The sequence below is a fragment of the Pogona vitticeps genome, chromosome 3 (assembly GCF_051106095.1).
Source record: "Pogona vitticeps strain Pit_001003342236 chromosome 3, PviZW2.1, whole genome shotgun sequence".
NCBI lineage: Eukaryota > Metazoa > Chordata > Lepidosauria > Squamata > Agamidae > Pogona > Pogona vitticeps.
This window is the reverse complement of record NC_135785.1, coordinates 121157879-121175000: the sequence shown is the minus strand read 5'-3', so window position 1 is coordinate 121175000 and position 17122 is coordinate 121157879. Positions and strand designations below refer to the sequence as shown.

At 42.4% G+C, this 17122-nt stretch overlaps 1 protein-coding gene across 34 annotated transcripts in view; it reads right to left on the bottom strand.

Annotated features, from left to right (window-relative positions):
- Positions 1-8939: 8939 nt before the first annotated feature.
- Positions 8940-17122, bottom strand: part of CTBP1 (C-terminal binding protein 1) — a 66529-nt gene continuing 58346 nt past the window's right edge. For 19 of the 34 annotated variants that reach the window (XM_020797044.3, XM_078390664.1, XM_072994812.2 and 16 more), the window contains 5 exons: positions 16056-16270; positions 13959-14089; positions 12574-12701; positions 10216-10333; positions 8940-10035 (listed from right to left, as the gene is read on the bottom strand). In XM_020797044.3, coding sequence (XP_020652703.1) covers positions 9849-10035; positions 10216-10333; positions 12574-12701; positions 13959-14089; positions 16056-16270 — 779 coding nt within the window. In that variant the 3' untranslated portion in view covers positions 8940-9848. The remainder of the gene's footprint in view (positions 10036-10215; positions 10334-12573; positions 12702-13958; positions 14090-16055; positions 16271-17122) is intronic. The other 15 variants (XM_078390670.1, XM_078390675.1, XM_020797042.3 and 12 more) reach the window with 1 other exon arrangement.

The following is a 17122-nucleotide window of genomic DNA, read 5'->3' as shown; positions in this document are numbered from 1 at the left end:
GCTTGGGAGTCAGGCTGGAATGCGATTCCCCGTATGTGGTGTGATCACTGGGAGATGGATCATACTGGACTGCTTCACAAGCAATCCAAAATGTGATCTATTTCCCCAGGTGATCACACCCTTAAAAAATTGTACTGGTGCAAAACATAAGGATTGGTTCAGCAGAAGGTGATAAAATTGTTTATGAAAGTGATATTGACCGTTTTTAAAATTACTACTTGTGACATTTGAAACTTAGGGTAGCACACATTATGTAATGTTATCTACCAGTTTCATTGAGATGTTACGATTCAGGAAGTTTTCTGTGGCATTCTGTGGATTGTGACTTGTGCTTTCTTCTGTTTGGCTTATATGAATCAGCTCTGACATGACTAATTTATGGTGAAACTGTGCCATTGCCGCTACTGTTAAGGAAAAGCAGCCCTGTGAGTGTCAGCTAACAAACAATAGGGAAGCAGAGAGCAAGACCACACTTAATCCTCCCTCTCCATGCCATTTTGAGCTAGAACCCCCATCTTCTCAAGTTGCTTTCCTCAATAGAAGCAGGACTACAAGGTCAGCAACATTCCATTCCTGGAAATTTCAGGGCCAAAGTCTGGAATGAGGGGAACAAATCCTTGTGATGCCGCAGGAATCAGGCAGGAGCACATTCTGAAACTACTTCTGGACCAACAGCTAATTATGGAAATTGGGCACAAGGAGAAGTAAGATACGATTTTCGATTTTGAAACCTTTATTGGCATATAAACGGACAACAACAAAACATAGGTACAAGCCAAGCGATGATCAGAGTAAACGTAAAATAGGAGATACACTCCTATTTTAAGATAGATACATGGGCCCAGAATCGGGATAAAATGCAGAGTCAAGGATAAACCCTCCTTCTGGTGGGCAGACAGGAAGCAGGAAACTCTTGCTAAGGTTGGCATAGTGTCTAGCCTTCTCCACAGTGCATGTCTCATGGATACATTTCTTTTTCAGGCCTGATACTGCTGCTGGTATTTGGGGAAGGCTCAATGCCAATTCATGCACTGTTTTTTCTAGGCCCCGTGCGATTGTTGCAAGAAGCTGTGCAACAAAGAAGGCTCTCAAGTCATACTGCTGTTTCTCTACTCCTGGTTCCGCTTCAAAAAGCACATTAGGCACAAGTGCATGAGGCTCCTTTCTCATTGCTCCTGGTACTTTGTTGCAAAAGGACAACTCCAATAAAAACCTACAAGCTAAGCAAGTCAGTCCTTGTGTACTAAATGTAAATGCCCAGGCTTTAATTAAAGGGACCAACACAGAGAAGGTATCTTTTTCCTCTTCCAGTGCTGCTGGACTGGAGATTTGTATCCCTGCCTGGAGAATCAGAGAGTCGTAGAAAGTTCCAGAGAGTTCAGTGGATGGCCTGAGCCCTGGCAATTCTAAATAAAAGAGGCTATGGGGCTACCGAATCCTCATATGAGGATTCTGCCACAAACATTTGTCTGTAAGTGCAACCACCATATCCTCCCTCCACCAGTCTGATCAAACCTACTGTGTACACTGCTGTATTTTGAAGCCTCTCTTAAGCAAATGCTTTTGATTCCTTGTTTAGAAAGAAATGGTTATCCCCTCCTCCAGCTTTTCATAAATGAATAGAGGTTAAACAGCAAAAAGTCCCATAGGTTGTATGAATTCCTCTTGCAAGCATAGAAGTCTGACATATCAAAGAGGAAATTTCCTCTTTCTTCCAGGAATACTGATACGACTGGAGAAATCCACAGCTAGTCGAATAATTGACTAGGTTTTTGGGGCTGTTATTCTATTGATTTACCAGATGAGCGGGATATAAATCAAATAAATAAATAAATAAATAATAAATAAATTATGCTGAAACAGAAGTGACCAGACTTTTTGTATAATGGCAGGTTTACATGTTCATTTACCACTTTCGTTGATTTCATTTTTCCCCAAACACTCCTCCTTTGCAGTTGCTAAATGGCTCAGCACCTAAGTGGCTTTCAAATGGGGAAAAGGACCATGCATTATGTGAAATATTATCATTGTATTATCATTATGTTCATGGAAAGTGTAATAGGTTTTCTAAACATGGGTGTCCAGGTGGTAGACTACAACTTCTATCACCCTTGGCCACTCAGTAGTATCCTTTAAGAAAATATGGCAGTTCACAAATTGCTTCATGGAATCCTGGGTCGGTGACACCATACCTGGTGGGGGAGGGCAGGGGGACCATGTTTGAACTGTGCCAAGAAGCCATTTCTGTGATCAAGGCTGCACATTTTTTTGCAGTCGCTAACATCACTGAGACAGATTTGACTGTGTAGATGCATCTGACAACATGAACTAGCTTAATATTTAAATGTTTACCAACACAGGATAGTGTCTGCTCTATTGATTTTCTTTATCCCATACATTCGCACAAAAATACAATTCATAATCTCTTTCACAGACACACACAGATTGTACCCCCATGTTCTCTACTGCATTCATGAAACAATTCCTTTCTATGCCTTTGCTGCACTAGATTTGAATTCCTGCCCTCACCTACTCTGTATATATGTGTGTGTGTGTGTGTGTATGTACACTTACCCTGCACACATTATTTATTTATTTATTTATTTATTCATTCAATTTATATGCCGCCCAAACTACCCAGAGGTCTCTGGGCGGCTTACAATAATTAAAATTCAATACAGCAAAAGATAAAATAATTAAAATACAATTAAAATACAATTAAAATTGCCATCAGACCCACAGCTAATATTATTTCAATTAAAAGCCTTCTGGAACAGGAAGGTTTTGACCTGGCGCCGAAATGTCATCAGCGTCGGCGCCAGACGAATCTCAGTCGGGAGGGCATTCCATAGTCTGGGGGCAGCTGCCGAAAAGGCCCTTTGTCTACAAGCCGTCCCTCTTACCTCCTTAAGGGACGGCTCTTTCAAAAGGCCCCCCTGGCTAGATCTTAACTGCCGGGTAGGTTCATATGGAAGGAGGCGGTCCTTCAGGTATCCAGGGCCCAAGCCGTTTAGGGCTTTATATGTCAAAACAAGCACTTTGAATTGGGCCCGGGCAGCAACTGGTAGCCAATATAACTTATACAGAATCGGCTTGATATGTTCCGTGGCAGCTGCACCACTCACCAGCCGCGCAGCTCGATTCTGGACCAGTTGCAATCGCTGGACCGTCTTCAAAGGCAGCCCCACGTAAAGCGCATTGCAGTAATCTATGCGGGATGTTACCAGTGCATGTGTGACTGTCATGAGGCTCCGCTCGTCCAGGTAGGGCCGTAGCTGGTATAATTTCCGCAGCTGAAGGAAGGCGCCCCTGGCCACCGAGTCCACCTGGGCTTCCAGTGTTAGACTGGGGTCCAGGAGCACCCCCAAGCTGCGGACCCTGTCCCTTAGGGGGAGTGTAACCCCATTCAGGGCGGGGAAATGGCCCTCCAGCCTGTCCGGCGAAGCACCCACTAACAGCACTTCCGTCTTGTCTGGATTGAGTTTCAATTTATTAACCCTCATCCAGTCCATTATCAGGTCCAGACACGAGTTCAGCACAGAAACTGCCTCACCTGGATTGGTGGAAAACGAGAGGTAGAGCTGAGTATCGTCAGCATATTGCTGACTCCTCAGCCCAAACCTCCTGATGACCTCTCCCAGCGGTTTCATGTAGATGTTGAACAGCATGGGGGACAGTATTGAGCCCTGAGGAACCCCATGACATAACTGCCATGGGGCAGAGCAACTGTCCCCCAGCACCACCCTCTGGACACGGTCAGCCAGGAAGGAGCGGAACCACTGTAAAACAGTGCCCCCAACTCCCAACCCAGCCAGCCTATCCAGAAGGACACCATGGTCGATGGTGTCGAAAGCCGCTGAGAGGTCCAGGAGTATCAACAGGGTCACACTCCCCCTGTCTCTCTCCCGGCAAAGGTCATCGTACAGGGCGACCAAGGCAGTCTCTGTACCAAAACCCGGCCTGAAACCCGATTGAAATGGATCCAGAAAATCCGTTTCATCCAGCAGCGCCTGGAGTTGCCCAGCCACAACCCGCTCCAACACTTTGCCCAAATAAGGGAGTTTCACCACTGGTCGGTAGTTGACCACCAGCCTTGGGTCCAGGTTAGGCTTTTTAAGGAGTGGTCGAATCACCGCCTCTTTCAAGGCGGTAGGGACCACTCCCTCTCTCAGAGAGGCATTCACGGCCTCCTGGACCCAGGTGCGAACCCCCCTGGCTGATCTTCCAATTAGCCAGGATGGGCAAGGGTCGAGCGGAGTGGTGGTAGAACGGACAGATCCAAGCACCCTGTCCACATCATCAGGTCTCAACAATTGAAACTCATCCATTAATACCTGACCAAAGCACGGTGCGCTGGACACATCCTCTGATTCTGCAGTAACTGTGGAGTCCAACCCACTGCGAATCTGAGCGATTTCCCCCTCAAACTGGATGGCAAACTCATCACAGCGAGCTGATGACCAGTCCAGGACCTCCACCGGATTTCCCGGTTGAAGAAGATCCCGGACCACCCGAAACAGCTCTGCTGGACGACATTCTGAGGAAGCAATACGGCTGGAGAAAGATTGCCGTTTCGCCAGCCGTATTGCCACGAAATAGGCCCGATAATGGGCTCTAAGTCGTGTTCGATCGGACTCCCAGCGGGATTTCCTCCACCTGCGCTCCAGCCGTCTCCCCTCTCGCTTCATCGCCCGCAGTTCAGAAGTATACCAAGGAGCTGTCTGGGCTCGGCGAGCAGGGAGAGGACGCTTAGGCGCAATCGTGTCAACCGCCCGGGTCATCTCCCTATTCCATAGGGTGACCTGAGCTTCGACAGGAGCGCCGACCATATCGGACGGATAATCCCCCAGAGCATTCAGGAATCCATCTGGATCCATTAGTCTCCGAGGGCGGATCATCTTAATAGATCCCCCACCCTTGCAGAGGGAAGAAGAAGCTAATAGACTGAACTTGACCAGGAAGTGGTCTGACCATGACAATGGGGTCACGACCAGCCCCTCCACATCCAAACCACCATCTTCCAGTCCCGTTGAGAAAACCAGGTCCAAGGTGTGGCCCTTCTCATGCGTCGGACCGATGACACATTGAGACAGCCCCATGGTTGTCATGGTGGCCATGAAGTCCTGAGCCGCCCCAGTCAAGGCAGCCTCGGCATGGATGTTGAAGTCCCCCAGCACCAACAGCCTGGGAGTCCTCAACATCAGGTCCGAGACTACCTCTGTCAGCTCAGGCAGGGAGACTGTTGGTACGCAGCAGGGTGGGCGGTACACCAATAGAATCCCTAACCTGTCTCGCGAGCCCAGCACACAATACAGGCCCTCGAGACCTCCTCTCAAAGGGACAGGAAGCCTGGTCAAGGAGATAGAACTCCTATAGACTATAGCAACTCCCCCTCCCCGACCCTCCGAGCGACCCTGGTGCTGGACTGAGTACCCAGGCGGACATAGCTGGGAGAGGGGAACACCACCCTCCTCTCCCACCCAGGTCTCAGTAATGCACGCCAGGTCAGACCCCTCATCCAGAATTACATCATGGATGAGGGCAGTTTTATTTTGTACTGACCTGGCGTTCATCAACAGCACCGTGTGGCTCGAGGGTTTGCTGATATGGTCACCTGATACCATCTGGTTGGGGGTAGAACTAGAAGAGGGGATAGATGTAAGATATCTAACCTCTCTTCTCCTACGCGGGCATGTCCTACCCCCACCGCCATTCCTTCCCCTACCCAGCACCACCTCAATGGCTGCCCCCTCCAACACCCTCCCCCCTTCCTGTTCCATTAGATCCACTGTGGGTCTCTTCTTCATTGATGGCAATTAATAACAATTTAAAAACATTTAAAACATATATAAAATAAAACTTTTCTAAAGCCCCTTCTCTCCCTCCCAGCCATGTAGCTCATGTTGAGAGGGGGATGAGGCAGCCAGGAGCAGCAGGGCCTGATCCTGCAGGCACAGGGGAAGGTTGAGCCAGCTCCCTTGAGAAAGAGCTGGCATCCAACAGGGGCCCGACCACAGTTCCACTGCCTCTCACCCAGTGGGCTGTGGCCGGCAGATGGTCTCTTGTTCCCTCTGTCAGCAGGCACTCTCGTCCGGTCAGGTCCCAAAGGAAGCTCCGGTTAAAACCTTTCTCTCCCCCTGGGCCAGGTGGCCGGTGTTGGTAGGGGATGAGGCAGCCGGGAGCAGCAGGGCCTGATCCTGCCGGCACAGGGGAAGGTTGAGCCAGCTCCCTTGAGAAAGAGCTGGCATCCAACAGGGGCCCGACCACAGTTTCACTGCCTCTCACCCAGTGGGCTGTGGCCGGCAGATGGTCTCTTGTTCCCTCTGTCAGCAGGCACGCTCGTAGAAAGATTAGAGACAGGCACGAATCACCAAATTTGTTCAAAAATGGCTAATTTGTCAATTCATATTCATAGAGGAGAGTCAGTAGAAGCTCTGCGATTTTGGTGTCTCTAGGTGCCTGGGGGAAGTTTCCTTGGGGGTGTGATTTAGGACATTAATAATCCCAACTTCACCAAACTTGCAGGGCTTGTGAAGAAGAGTCAGGGGAAGCTTCCCTTTGAATTTGGTGTCTCTAGGTTTTTGGGGCTGTTTTGTGGGGTTTTAAAGTAAAAAATGAATTGACAACTTGAGTCATCAGAAAAAAATAGTAAATTCAGAATCTGCTGACCTTGACAAATCACAATGAATCGCAATTCTTCTGATTCATGCCCATCTCTAATCTAGATACTAAATGTGAAGAGTCAGCCATGTTTGAATGGTTAAAAAACCACGCACACAATTGAGCAGAAAGATGTTAAGAGTATCTGAAAGAATTTCAAATGACTGAGACCTTCCCTAAGTTAAGAGTCACTGCAGAGTATCTTGTTACATTAATAAGCATTATTAGTGTCCCTAATAATTCTGTTCTATAGTTCTGAATAAGATGAAACAGTCTATCCAGCTTCTGGAACAAGTAAAATTACATAGGATCACAGAAAAGTTAGGGAATCTTACATTGATGATCACAGATTTTTGTATGGCTTGCCCAATCATGTTTTTATAGATGGGTGTATGGATATATTCTTGTGCAAAGATGTCTTTCCCCCAGCCTTTTATAATCCAAACAACTTCTCAAACTTTGGATATATCAGTATTAATATAATCTACTGATACAGTATTTTTGCCATCTAGTGGTAGTTGAAGGTAGCTTAAATAAATATTTTTATAGTTCTACTTTTACCTATGTGAAAAGAAATGTAAGAAATATGTAGCATGACTTATCTAACGTTAAGGACTTTAAAGCAGTTAAGCATTACTCAGATTTCCTTTAATTGCAAGGTAGCGGATGAAATCCAGTAATAAGTCACTGGAGTAGGTTTTTCTGAATCAGGGAATTTACATTGGTGTTAGTTAACTCACCTAATCTCCAATGATCCAAGAGGCCTACTCGACCTGCTACTGCAGTGGTCCCCAACCTTGGGCCTCCAGATGTTCCTGGACTTCAACTCCCAGAAATTCTGGCCAGCAGAGGTGGTGGTAAAGGCTTCTGGGAGTTGTAGTCCAAGAACATCTGGAGGCCCAAGGTTGGGGACCACTGTGCTACTGGATTTCAGCCAGTGAAACTTATGGTGCAATTAAGAGTGCTTTATCTTACATTTTTAACTGCTCTGGGAACAGGCGGGCTTGCTCCATTTTATTTCTCCGCAAACAATTATTCTTTGCAGTTGCTAAAATTCCAACTTTCTCTTGCTCCCTGCAGAGGAGGTGACAGGACAGGAGGGTGATCCCCATCCCTCTTTTACAATCCAGCACTGTTTCATTTTGGTGGCAAGCCACTGCAGTGATATGTCACTTACCAATAAATAAATAAAATCCAGGTTCCCCCACTAAGCAGGCGGAGACAGAGGAGGCCCTTAGTATGACCAATCTGGTTAAATCATATCTTTAGCAATTATAGTCATTGAGCAGCTTAAAGGGAAGCTAAGTGTGAATGTAATTATTTTCTGTTTTTACCTTCTGAACTTTTGGACCATTAGTATCTTCCTATATAAGCTGGATTTCGAAGGGGCAGAGGAACTAGAGACCAAACTGCGAACATGCACTGGATTATGGAGAAAGCCAGAGAGTTCCAGAAAAACATCTACTTCTGCTTCATTGACTACGTAAAAGCCTTTGACTTTGTGGACCACAGCAAACTATGGCAAATCCTTAAAGAAATGGGAGTGCCTGACCACCTTATCCATCTCCTGAGAAACCTATATGTGGGACAGGAAGCAACATTAGAACTGGATATGGAACAACTGATTGGTTCAAAATTGGGAAAGGAGTATGACAAGGCTGTATCTTGTCCCCCTGCTTATTTAACTTATATGCAGAATATATCGTGCGAAAGGCTGGACTGGAGGAATCCCAAACCGGAATTAAGATTGCCGGAAGAAATATCAACAACCTCAGATATGCAGATGATACCACTCTGGCAGAAAGTGAGGAGGAATTAAAGAACCTCTTAATGAGGGTGAAAGAGGAGAGTGCAAAAATGGTCTGAACCTCAACATCAAAAAAATGAAGATCATGGCCACTGGTCCCATCACCTTCTGGCAAATAGAAGGGGAAGATATGGAGGCAGTGAGAGATTTTACTTTCTTGGGCTCCCTGATCACTGCAGATAGTGACAGCAGCCATGAAATTAAAAGACTTAACGACTAAACAACAAAATATAAGCTGTTCATAAGAAAGGCTTTAATCATTAAGAATCTGTTGCTAAAGATGACATCATTCCCCTTTCACAGGTCTATGCCATTCAACAGGATTTCAGCCAATATAATTTTTAGAAAGAACTGTTTTCCTTCTCGGAGAGCAATGCACCAATGGAGAGCTGAGTGAACCTAGACGTCAAATATATTAAGAGTTCTAATGACAGCTGAACAGTTACCAGTAATAAACAGAATACACATAGTATTTGTTTGGGATTTTTATTTCTTTAAAATAATTCATACAAATGGATACAGTCACAAACATGATTTTAACCCAAAATATTGCTAGCCTACCACATTACCAGGAAGGAATCCATGTAGGCAATGAAATGCTGCTACTTTTCAGTAGTCTAGTGCCTCTCACAATCAATCTCTTTCTCTCTTGTGCACTCTCCCTTTCTCTCTGCATCCCACCAATAATATATACTTTAACTGGTGACAAAAAGTATGATGTTTATACAAAACCTTTATCTGCACCTCAAAATCTCTTTGAAATGTCTCCATTGTGAACTAAGGGAAATCTGTGCCAAAATTAAGATAAACTGTTTTTATTTTATTAAATTATTCTAAAAAATAAGACAAGAAGGTAGAAAAAACAATGCACTGTGTGGTGTAGAAAGAAAAAATGGGAAAACAATTGTTGTCCTGAGAAGTTCACCAACTGCCTCATTTTTGGGCATTTTTAAACATATAAAAACAAAGGATCTCAAATCTCAAAATTGGTTTGTTGAATGCCTCCCTTGTATTTTTTTTCTTGTTGACAACTAAGCAAACAAACCTTTGTTAATGCTCTAAAAACTGTACACAGACAAGTACATTCATGATATAATTAACTACTAACTTCTCTGGCTTAACAAAGAACCCATAGGACACAGAAACAGTGAATCAGGTCACTGGACAGGGACAAACTACATTTTATATGGAGGAATAAAGTTTTCAAATCTTCTTTCCATCTCCCCACCATTTTTCTTTATACTGCATATTGGACCAGTTTCTAAAATGTATATGGCCTCCTTGTATGTTCATGGTTTTGCACCCAATTCAACGTCCGATTGATTTTCCACACATTTTCCAAAGTTGCAACCACCAACATTGGGAATGATGTTCTCTTAGGCTACAATTGGTCACTTGGGTGGTCTCTATCAGCTTCTGGTTTGACTGTTTGGCCGGGAGAAGGAGCATGAGGAGGATGGGCAACAGGCGGGAGCCCATGCGATAAGGACATGGCATTGGGAACTATTCCTTCTACTGCCGTAGGTATGCCAGGTGGTGCCACACTTACAACCCCTGGAGGATACCTGCTGAGGGAAAGAAAGGAGGAGTTACATGAAATCATTTGATATTTACTCTTTCACTCAAAATATGAATCCAGCTCATTGTCAGTACATAGATAGTCAGTCAAATGGCAGAATTGTCTATAGTCTCCAAAAAAGAACAGTACAGTTGAATATTAACTGTACGGAGATAATGTTCACTCCTACCTGTATGCAGCTCCATTGAGCTCTGGATGAACAACTCCTGGATCCATGCTGGCCCAATGTGTCGCTGCAGTCAAATGTTCTTTGTTGACACAGTTTTTCAGGCTGTCTGGAATACGTCCTAGCAGATAAGTGGATATTACAGCATTATGTAAACTCAGTATGTATAACAAATGCTAGATTAAAACCAAAATAGGATACATAAAAAGACATGACATAAGCATGGCAAATTTTCTCTGGCTACAGTTTACTCTGTCACAACTGTGCCTACACTCTTGTTTCCAGGTTCAATATTCTGCTATGTTTTATAGTCTTTATTATTCAGAGGTGGGAATGCTCACACTGCATCCTGAAAATATAGTGTTGCTGGACAAGGCAGGAGAGAACACTGGTATTATTTTCACTTTCCTGCAACTCATTATATGATTTCAAATAAAGAATCTTTTTAAAGAGGTTATCTAGGCCAACATCTTGTTCCAATTAATACTTAACAAGTGTGGTCACTTTTTGACAAAGTGTATGTTGCAGGACTGGTTGTAAGACCAGTAACTCAAACAAAAGCACCACTTTGATTATTCAATGGAAACCTCACCAACTGGCACAACCACTTGCAATCTGCAAACATGGAAATCCCATGGAGGGTACTGGCCTAAGAGTTTGTGCCTATATTATATGCAGGCATGACCCTACATTATCCAACATACAAGCAGGAGAGCCGAGCTCTACCACCTCCATCTGCGAGTCTGTCATGTGGAAAGTAATGTGTCTGCAGGTGAGAGACACCTTCTAGCATGAACAGTTTCTTATGGACATGCAGTCCATGCAGGCTACTGTTTGTTTTTTAAAATCCCTATTGAAAATACCACCTAAACAATCAGACCCCCCCCCATGGATGGATATGCCATTCCACCAGTTTTAGCCATCAAGAAGAACTGCTTGAAAGTGAGTATTTCAGCTATCTCAATAAACCAGGCGATCCTTTTCTAAACCTAGCACACCATCTAAATGCAATCTGCAGCTCAAGTGAAATAGAGATTATCATAAATCAGGTCAGAAAGTTTCAGCTTTGAAAAATATAATGGGCAACTGCCTGCAGCACAGAAAGCTCTCTGGTACTAAAGGACTGTGTGTTGACAAACTCCATTGAGCAGACATCCCAGCAAACCGATACTTCAGCAAATTCCCCCCCCCCAAGACAAAAGCTTTGCAGTTACAGAGATATAGATCATGGCCAATACACCAGGAGATATTTTTTTTTCAGCTCCTTGTGTTTTCTCCTATCTCCTAAAGTTTGTATTAACATGCTGAGTGAAGGGTTCTCGAGAATACAAAGCTTGTGCCACCTCTGCAACATTTCAGTGGTCCCTGAATTACCCAACTTGCTTGTTTGACCTTCTCTTGCCTGCTGTTTCACTTCTTAAACTAAGTGCGGACTGTCAAAGAACCACAAAGAAAAACAACTGTATCAGCTTGATGCTGTTGAACAAAATCCTTTAATAAACTAGTAAGGAAAAATCTTGTGTAGTCGTTAAGAATCTCAACAAATATACTTCATGTTGCCCTTGAAATATTAATATTTAGGTACAATTCTAACAGATTAGTTATGCTGTATTTATTAGAGGTAAAAACAAAATTAAACAGAACAAATAAAAAACACAAAAATGTGGTGGCACCTTAAAGGCTAACTGCTGTATTTTAATGTGAGCCTTTGCGGGCAAGTTCCACTTCCTCAGACATAGTAAGAGACAGAGAGAGATAACATAGCAAGTATTTATAGATGGCATCAAAACACAGAGATCATGGTTGGCTGGTCACGGGTATCTAACAATTCCAGTGAAGCTTATTGTGTAAAGATGTAAGAATCTCTCTCATGAATAACACTGGTAGAATAACATGGATGTTAATTATACTGAGGAGATTGGCCTTTTACAGCTGCTAAGTACCCACTGATTTTCTTACCCACCGACTGACCAACCGACTGACTGACCTTATCTACCTACCACAATCTCTGTATTTTATATATCTCTTATTATGTCTGAGGAAGTGGACTTGTCCACAAAACCTCACATTAAAATATAACAGTCTTTAATATGCCACCACACTTTTGTTGTTGTTGTTGTTGTTGTTGTTGTTGTTGTTGTTGTTGTTGTTGTTGTTGTTGTTGTTGTTGTTGTTGTTGTTGTTGTTGTTGTTGTTGTTGTTGTTGTTGTTATTTCTCCCCACCCCCCACCCCCTTATAATGCTTGGACAGACCAACACAGCTACAACTACAACTAAAAACAGAAGCATCGATATGCTGATTTCTTCATTAAAGCAAGGACACAGCAAGAGACAGGACATTAGGAAGTATGTGGTAGGCACCTGTGATGGCTCTCCGAATCTCCCGGGCTGCTTCCTCCCGCATCTCTATTGAAGCTTGTTCACTGTACCAGGCAGCATGTGGAGTACAGATTAGATTTGGTGCATCCTTCAGAGGTCCCTGACTAAAACTGAGGGGAAAACACAGACATTGCATCTTCTCAATGGAAGTGTCTGTACATGTAGTAAAAGTATATACAATTGAAAGTGAACTGCACCCATGTGTCCAGGAAATTAGCATATTTAATTCTGCTCAAGGTCTCCAAGTTGATCAGTCAGTTGTTAAAACCTAGTCTGCTCCTCCCTATTTCAGCTCCTGATACCACACACAAAAGTGGAAATAATGACAGCAACAACATCCAATTTTTTAAAGGAAAATACTTTGCATTTACACAACTCAAAACCCAAGAGTGTAGGCATTTTCACAGAGTTTGCGGAGAATAGATGACAGCATAAAACATATAAGGAGAAAGAGTCAAGACAGCTACTAACTTATTGGAGAGTATTATTGTAAGTTGGTGAAGGAATTTAAGTTGCCAGTTCTGCAGTAACAGAAGAGGTAACAAGTCTGCCCATATTTTACTACAATTGCTTCCTCTTCCTACATCAGACAAGACCAGTATCTTGGCATCTAATTCCCCAGATAGGCTTACAGGTAAGACTTCATACTGGAATGAGTGGGCCTGACAGAAGCTTTCTGTGACAGAATCCTGGTGAAAAAGGATTAGATATCTTCTTTAAGGATCTGTTCCTCATGTCTTCTCTGGTTCTTCATATCTTCTTCCCATTCAAAAAGGCAATCTTAGTTAATTTATATACCACTCCATTAGTGCAATGGAATATTACATTCTCTGTATACATTTTTACTGTGAGACCTTCCTGGGTTCTCATGCATGTCAACAAAATATATTACCAAAATCTCACAAGGCACAACAAGAAAAGATAACACACTGAGCAGCCTACGACAGATTCTACCAGGACATATGCTTCTTGGTGACTATGTGGTAAAACTGCTGACTTCCCGTTAACTGGAACCACAAGGGAAATGAACAAACTATCACTCAAGCCATGAATACAAAGGTGTACAAAAGCCTGGTCAATACAGATAGAGATCTGTACTTAAGTTGTTATTTTATTTTTCTTTTATATATACACAATCAATGGAGGACATGTTTCTCTTTCTTCTCTAAGCCATCACTCATTCTGGCTAATCCAGAGCTGCACAAAGATGTATTGTTCCAGTAAGAAGAGCTCAGCAAGTATATGAGGTGCATGCAATGATCTCAGAAAAGGACTACATAAATGTCCTTCTTTAATAGGGATCACTTTCTTATTGTGATGGACCATGCAATAATTGTTTCATACATAAAGAAAAGAAATAGAATCACCTGAATGGCTCCGACTCATGTACATCCAAGGCTGCGCCTCGTATCCTGCCTTCTTTCAGGGCTTGTGCAAGTGCTTTTTCATCTACCAGCCCTCCTCGAGCTGTGTTCACAAGGAAGGCTCCTTGTCGCATCTGCAGAAAGTTAAATAGGAAGCAGCACAAGTGAAAGCATAAAATAGAATTCTTGTAGCAGAACTCTGTATTTAAAAGGAACATCAGTAGAGCATTCCACAGAAATAAGAAATACCACATATATATTGTTTTTATAATAGTTAAACAAAACAAAGCTGAAAAACTGGACAGGATATTCAACATTTTTCTAAATTTTAAAACTGCATTGAAGATGTAGGGACACTGAAGAAAAAGTTTTAGAAAATTCTTAAAAAACACTTTCCATGTCAGCATGATTGAAAACGTGTGATCTATATGTTACATGGAAGTCAGCTGGAAAAATTCAAGAGCTAATCAATGAAAATCAGTGCCAAGGCCTTATCCAGGAAGTATTAGGAGAAAATGCTAACTTATATGACACGGTAACTTTCCATCTGTCTTAACAAATCAGAGTGAAAACAATGCAAACCTTTTAAGTAGCTATCAATATTTTTTTTTAAAAGCAACATATTAATAACTTATCAGAATGCCTTTACATTCCAAGTTCCTTTATTAAAAATAACACTTTCCAGGATATAATAACTTTAAGAAACACTTAAACAGTTTCTGTCTCCCTTCAAGAACTGCTTAAGTTCTTATCAATTTGCAAGATGTACTTATTGATCTTTATATTTTCTTTGATACTTCACATAAATTACATTTTGACAGTACGTCCTAGAGTTACACATTCCATTACTTATGTGAATATTATTCTACAAATGACCAGAGTTTAAAACTAAATTAAGATTCATCCCTGGCTGAGACCAAATTAATTGAAAACCAGAATGCTGGTTTGACCAATGTTGGAAGCTCTTATAGGCATTTTTGTATTTCCACAGGTCTTGGTGGGAATCCACAAAAAGATTTGTTTCAAGTGACAAATTGTCCCCATGGAACACAATCGGCAATTTAAACACAGTGACTTTGTTCCTCTGGGCTTATTTTGGCCAGAAACTGCAGAACAGGAAGTGACTGGCTGGCAGGATATCCTGAAAATGCCTGCCAAGGAAGAAATATTTGTGACCTGTTTAAATAGGGGCATTAGGTTGACCAGAGGCGATTCCTCATTCTTGGCTCTGCATCTGAAAAACTCTTCTTCTTTTTTTTTTGCACTCAAGCCACTACACCTTTCATGGTGCAGGGAACACAAAGAACAGCCTCAGAAATGGAATGGGCTCCTTAAACAGAAGGAGAAGACCCTGCATGGAGAGTGGAGTGATTTTCCATGGACAACTGCTGATCAGATGCACACAGAGGGTGAGAACTGGGCTTCAGAGAAGCCACTGTGTCACAATTGTACAGAATAGTCACCTATGTCTTACCCTGTCCTTCACGTGAAGATCAAAGGAAAATGGTCCTTTTCTCAGTGAGGATGTGCTTCTGATTATTTGAGATGATGAAATAGATATAAAAAACTATTACTGTATACTGCACAATTTGCAGAGGTTTCCCTTAAAGTTCAAACTTCTTTTTTATACTATTTCATACAAGAAGATTTATAGCTGCAGAAGCGTGCTTATAAGTGTCGGCAATGAACACAAGGAGTACTAACTGCGCAGTTTATGAATTATGATGTGCAGAAATGTTCTCTGAGTATCATTTTTAGCTTTACATATTTAGTAATTAAAGAACAGTGTGGTAGGTTATAGCTCAGGATATATCATTTCCTTGTCTACAAGTAGAACCTGTTAATCAAGCAAGACACCAGGCAGGATTTATATAAGTATGAATATGCTTATTTATTTGGCAGATTCTTTTGCTTCTCACTAGATCATTAATGATATATCAGCATTAAGAGGCTAGTGATACCATCCTGCTTTACACGGCTGTTCTAAGGATTTTTATTTTTATTTTATTTTTTGGCTAATGCCCATAAAACATTGTGAACATCTCAAATGCTGTATCAATGCTGCTCATTATCACCATCTCATCTGATATATATATTTACCTGTTTAATGGTGAAATCATTAATAAGATGATGATTGTGTTCATTTAGGCTGCAGTGAAGGGTGACACAGTCACTGTGAAACAGCAAATCCTGCAAAGTGCTCACCCGCTGAAGTCCAAGAGCACGCTCAATGCCATCTGAGAGATACGGATCATAGAAAATAACATTGAAGCCAAAGGCCTTTGCACGTAGCGCAACTGCCTGCCCAACTCGTCCTGGAAAAAGATATTTTAAAGAGCACATCGTCAGGCATGTGTGAAAGAATCTACTGTTTCAATATAAATTCAGTTTGGATACAGTTCAGATGGAGAACTTGTGGCCTTCCAGACCAGCCTTCATCAGCACAATCAATGGGTGAAGGATGATGGGAGCTGCAGCCCCCAGCAACAACAGGAGGACTATGCAGTTCCTGTTTCTGTATTAGGATGACCTGCATGAACTTCAGACCTCTGTGTTCTTTCTCCATCTTTCTTTCAGTATGACTGGAAGCAGAAAAAGATGCTTTCACACTCTTTTTTTTTTAAATGTCCAAAAGCGAAACTGCAGTTTAGCTTCAATGTAGTTTTGAGAAACAAGCTAGGATCCGGAACACTATTGGTTTTGTAAGAGTTCTATGTTGGTTTAACAAGCCAAGAACTGAATGAGACTTTTGGTCATTCACACAACTTCAGTACAGAAATCTGCTGTTAATTTCCAGTTTTATATGAACCAGGAAGTAACAGCGAAAGACTTCAGAATAAATCAGGACATGAAGCCACAATTCAGAATGGGCTTAATATCCTGGCTTATTTCTAAGCCTTCAACCATAACTTTCTAATTAGAAAGTAAGGAAAGTTCCTGTGAACCGAGGAGTTTCTGATCCCATTGTACCCACTGCAAGAAAAAAAAAGGGGGGGGGGGAAGAGAGGAGATGCAGAGTTCTATGCATCACTTATTAAGGCAAGAAATTATTCAAAGCAACCAGAAAAAGAGAGTTCACTCTCCTCATGGCCATACCAGAGGAGGAGTGAAAAATGTATTAAATGTTTCAAAAAAAATATTTTTACACACACACACATCTTAAACAA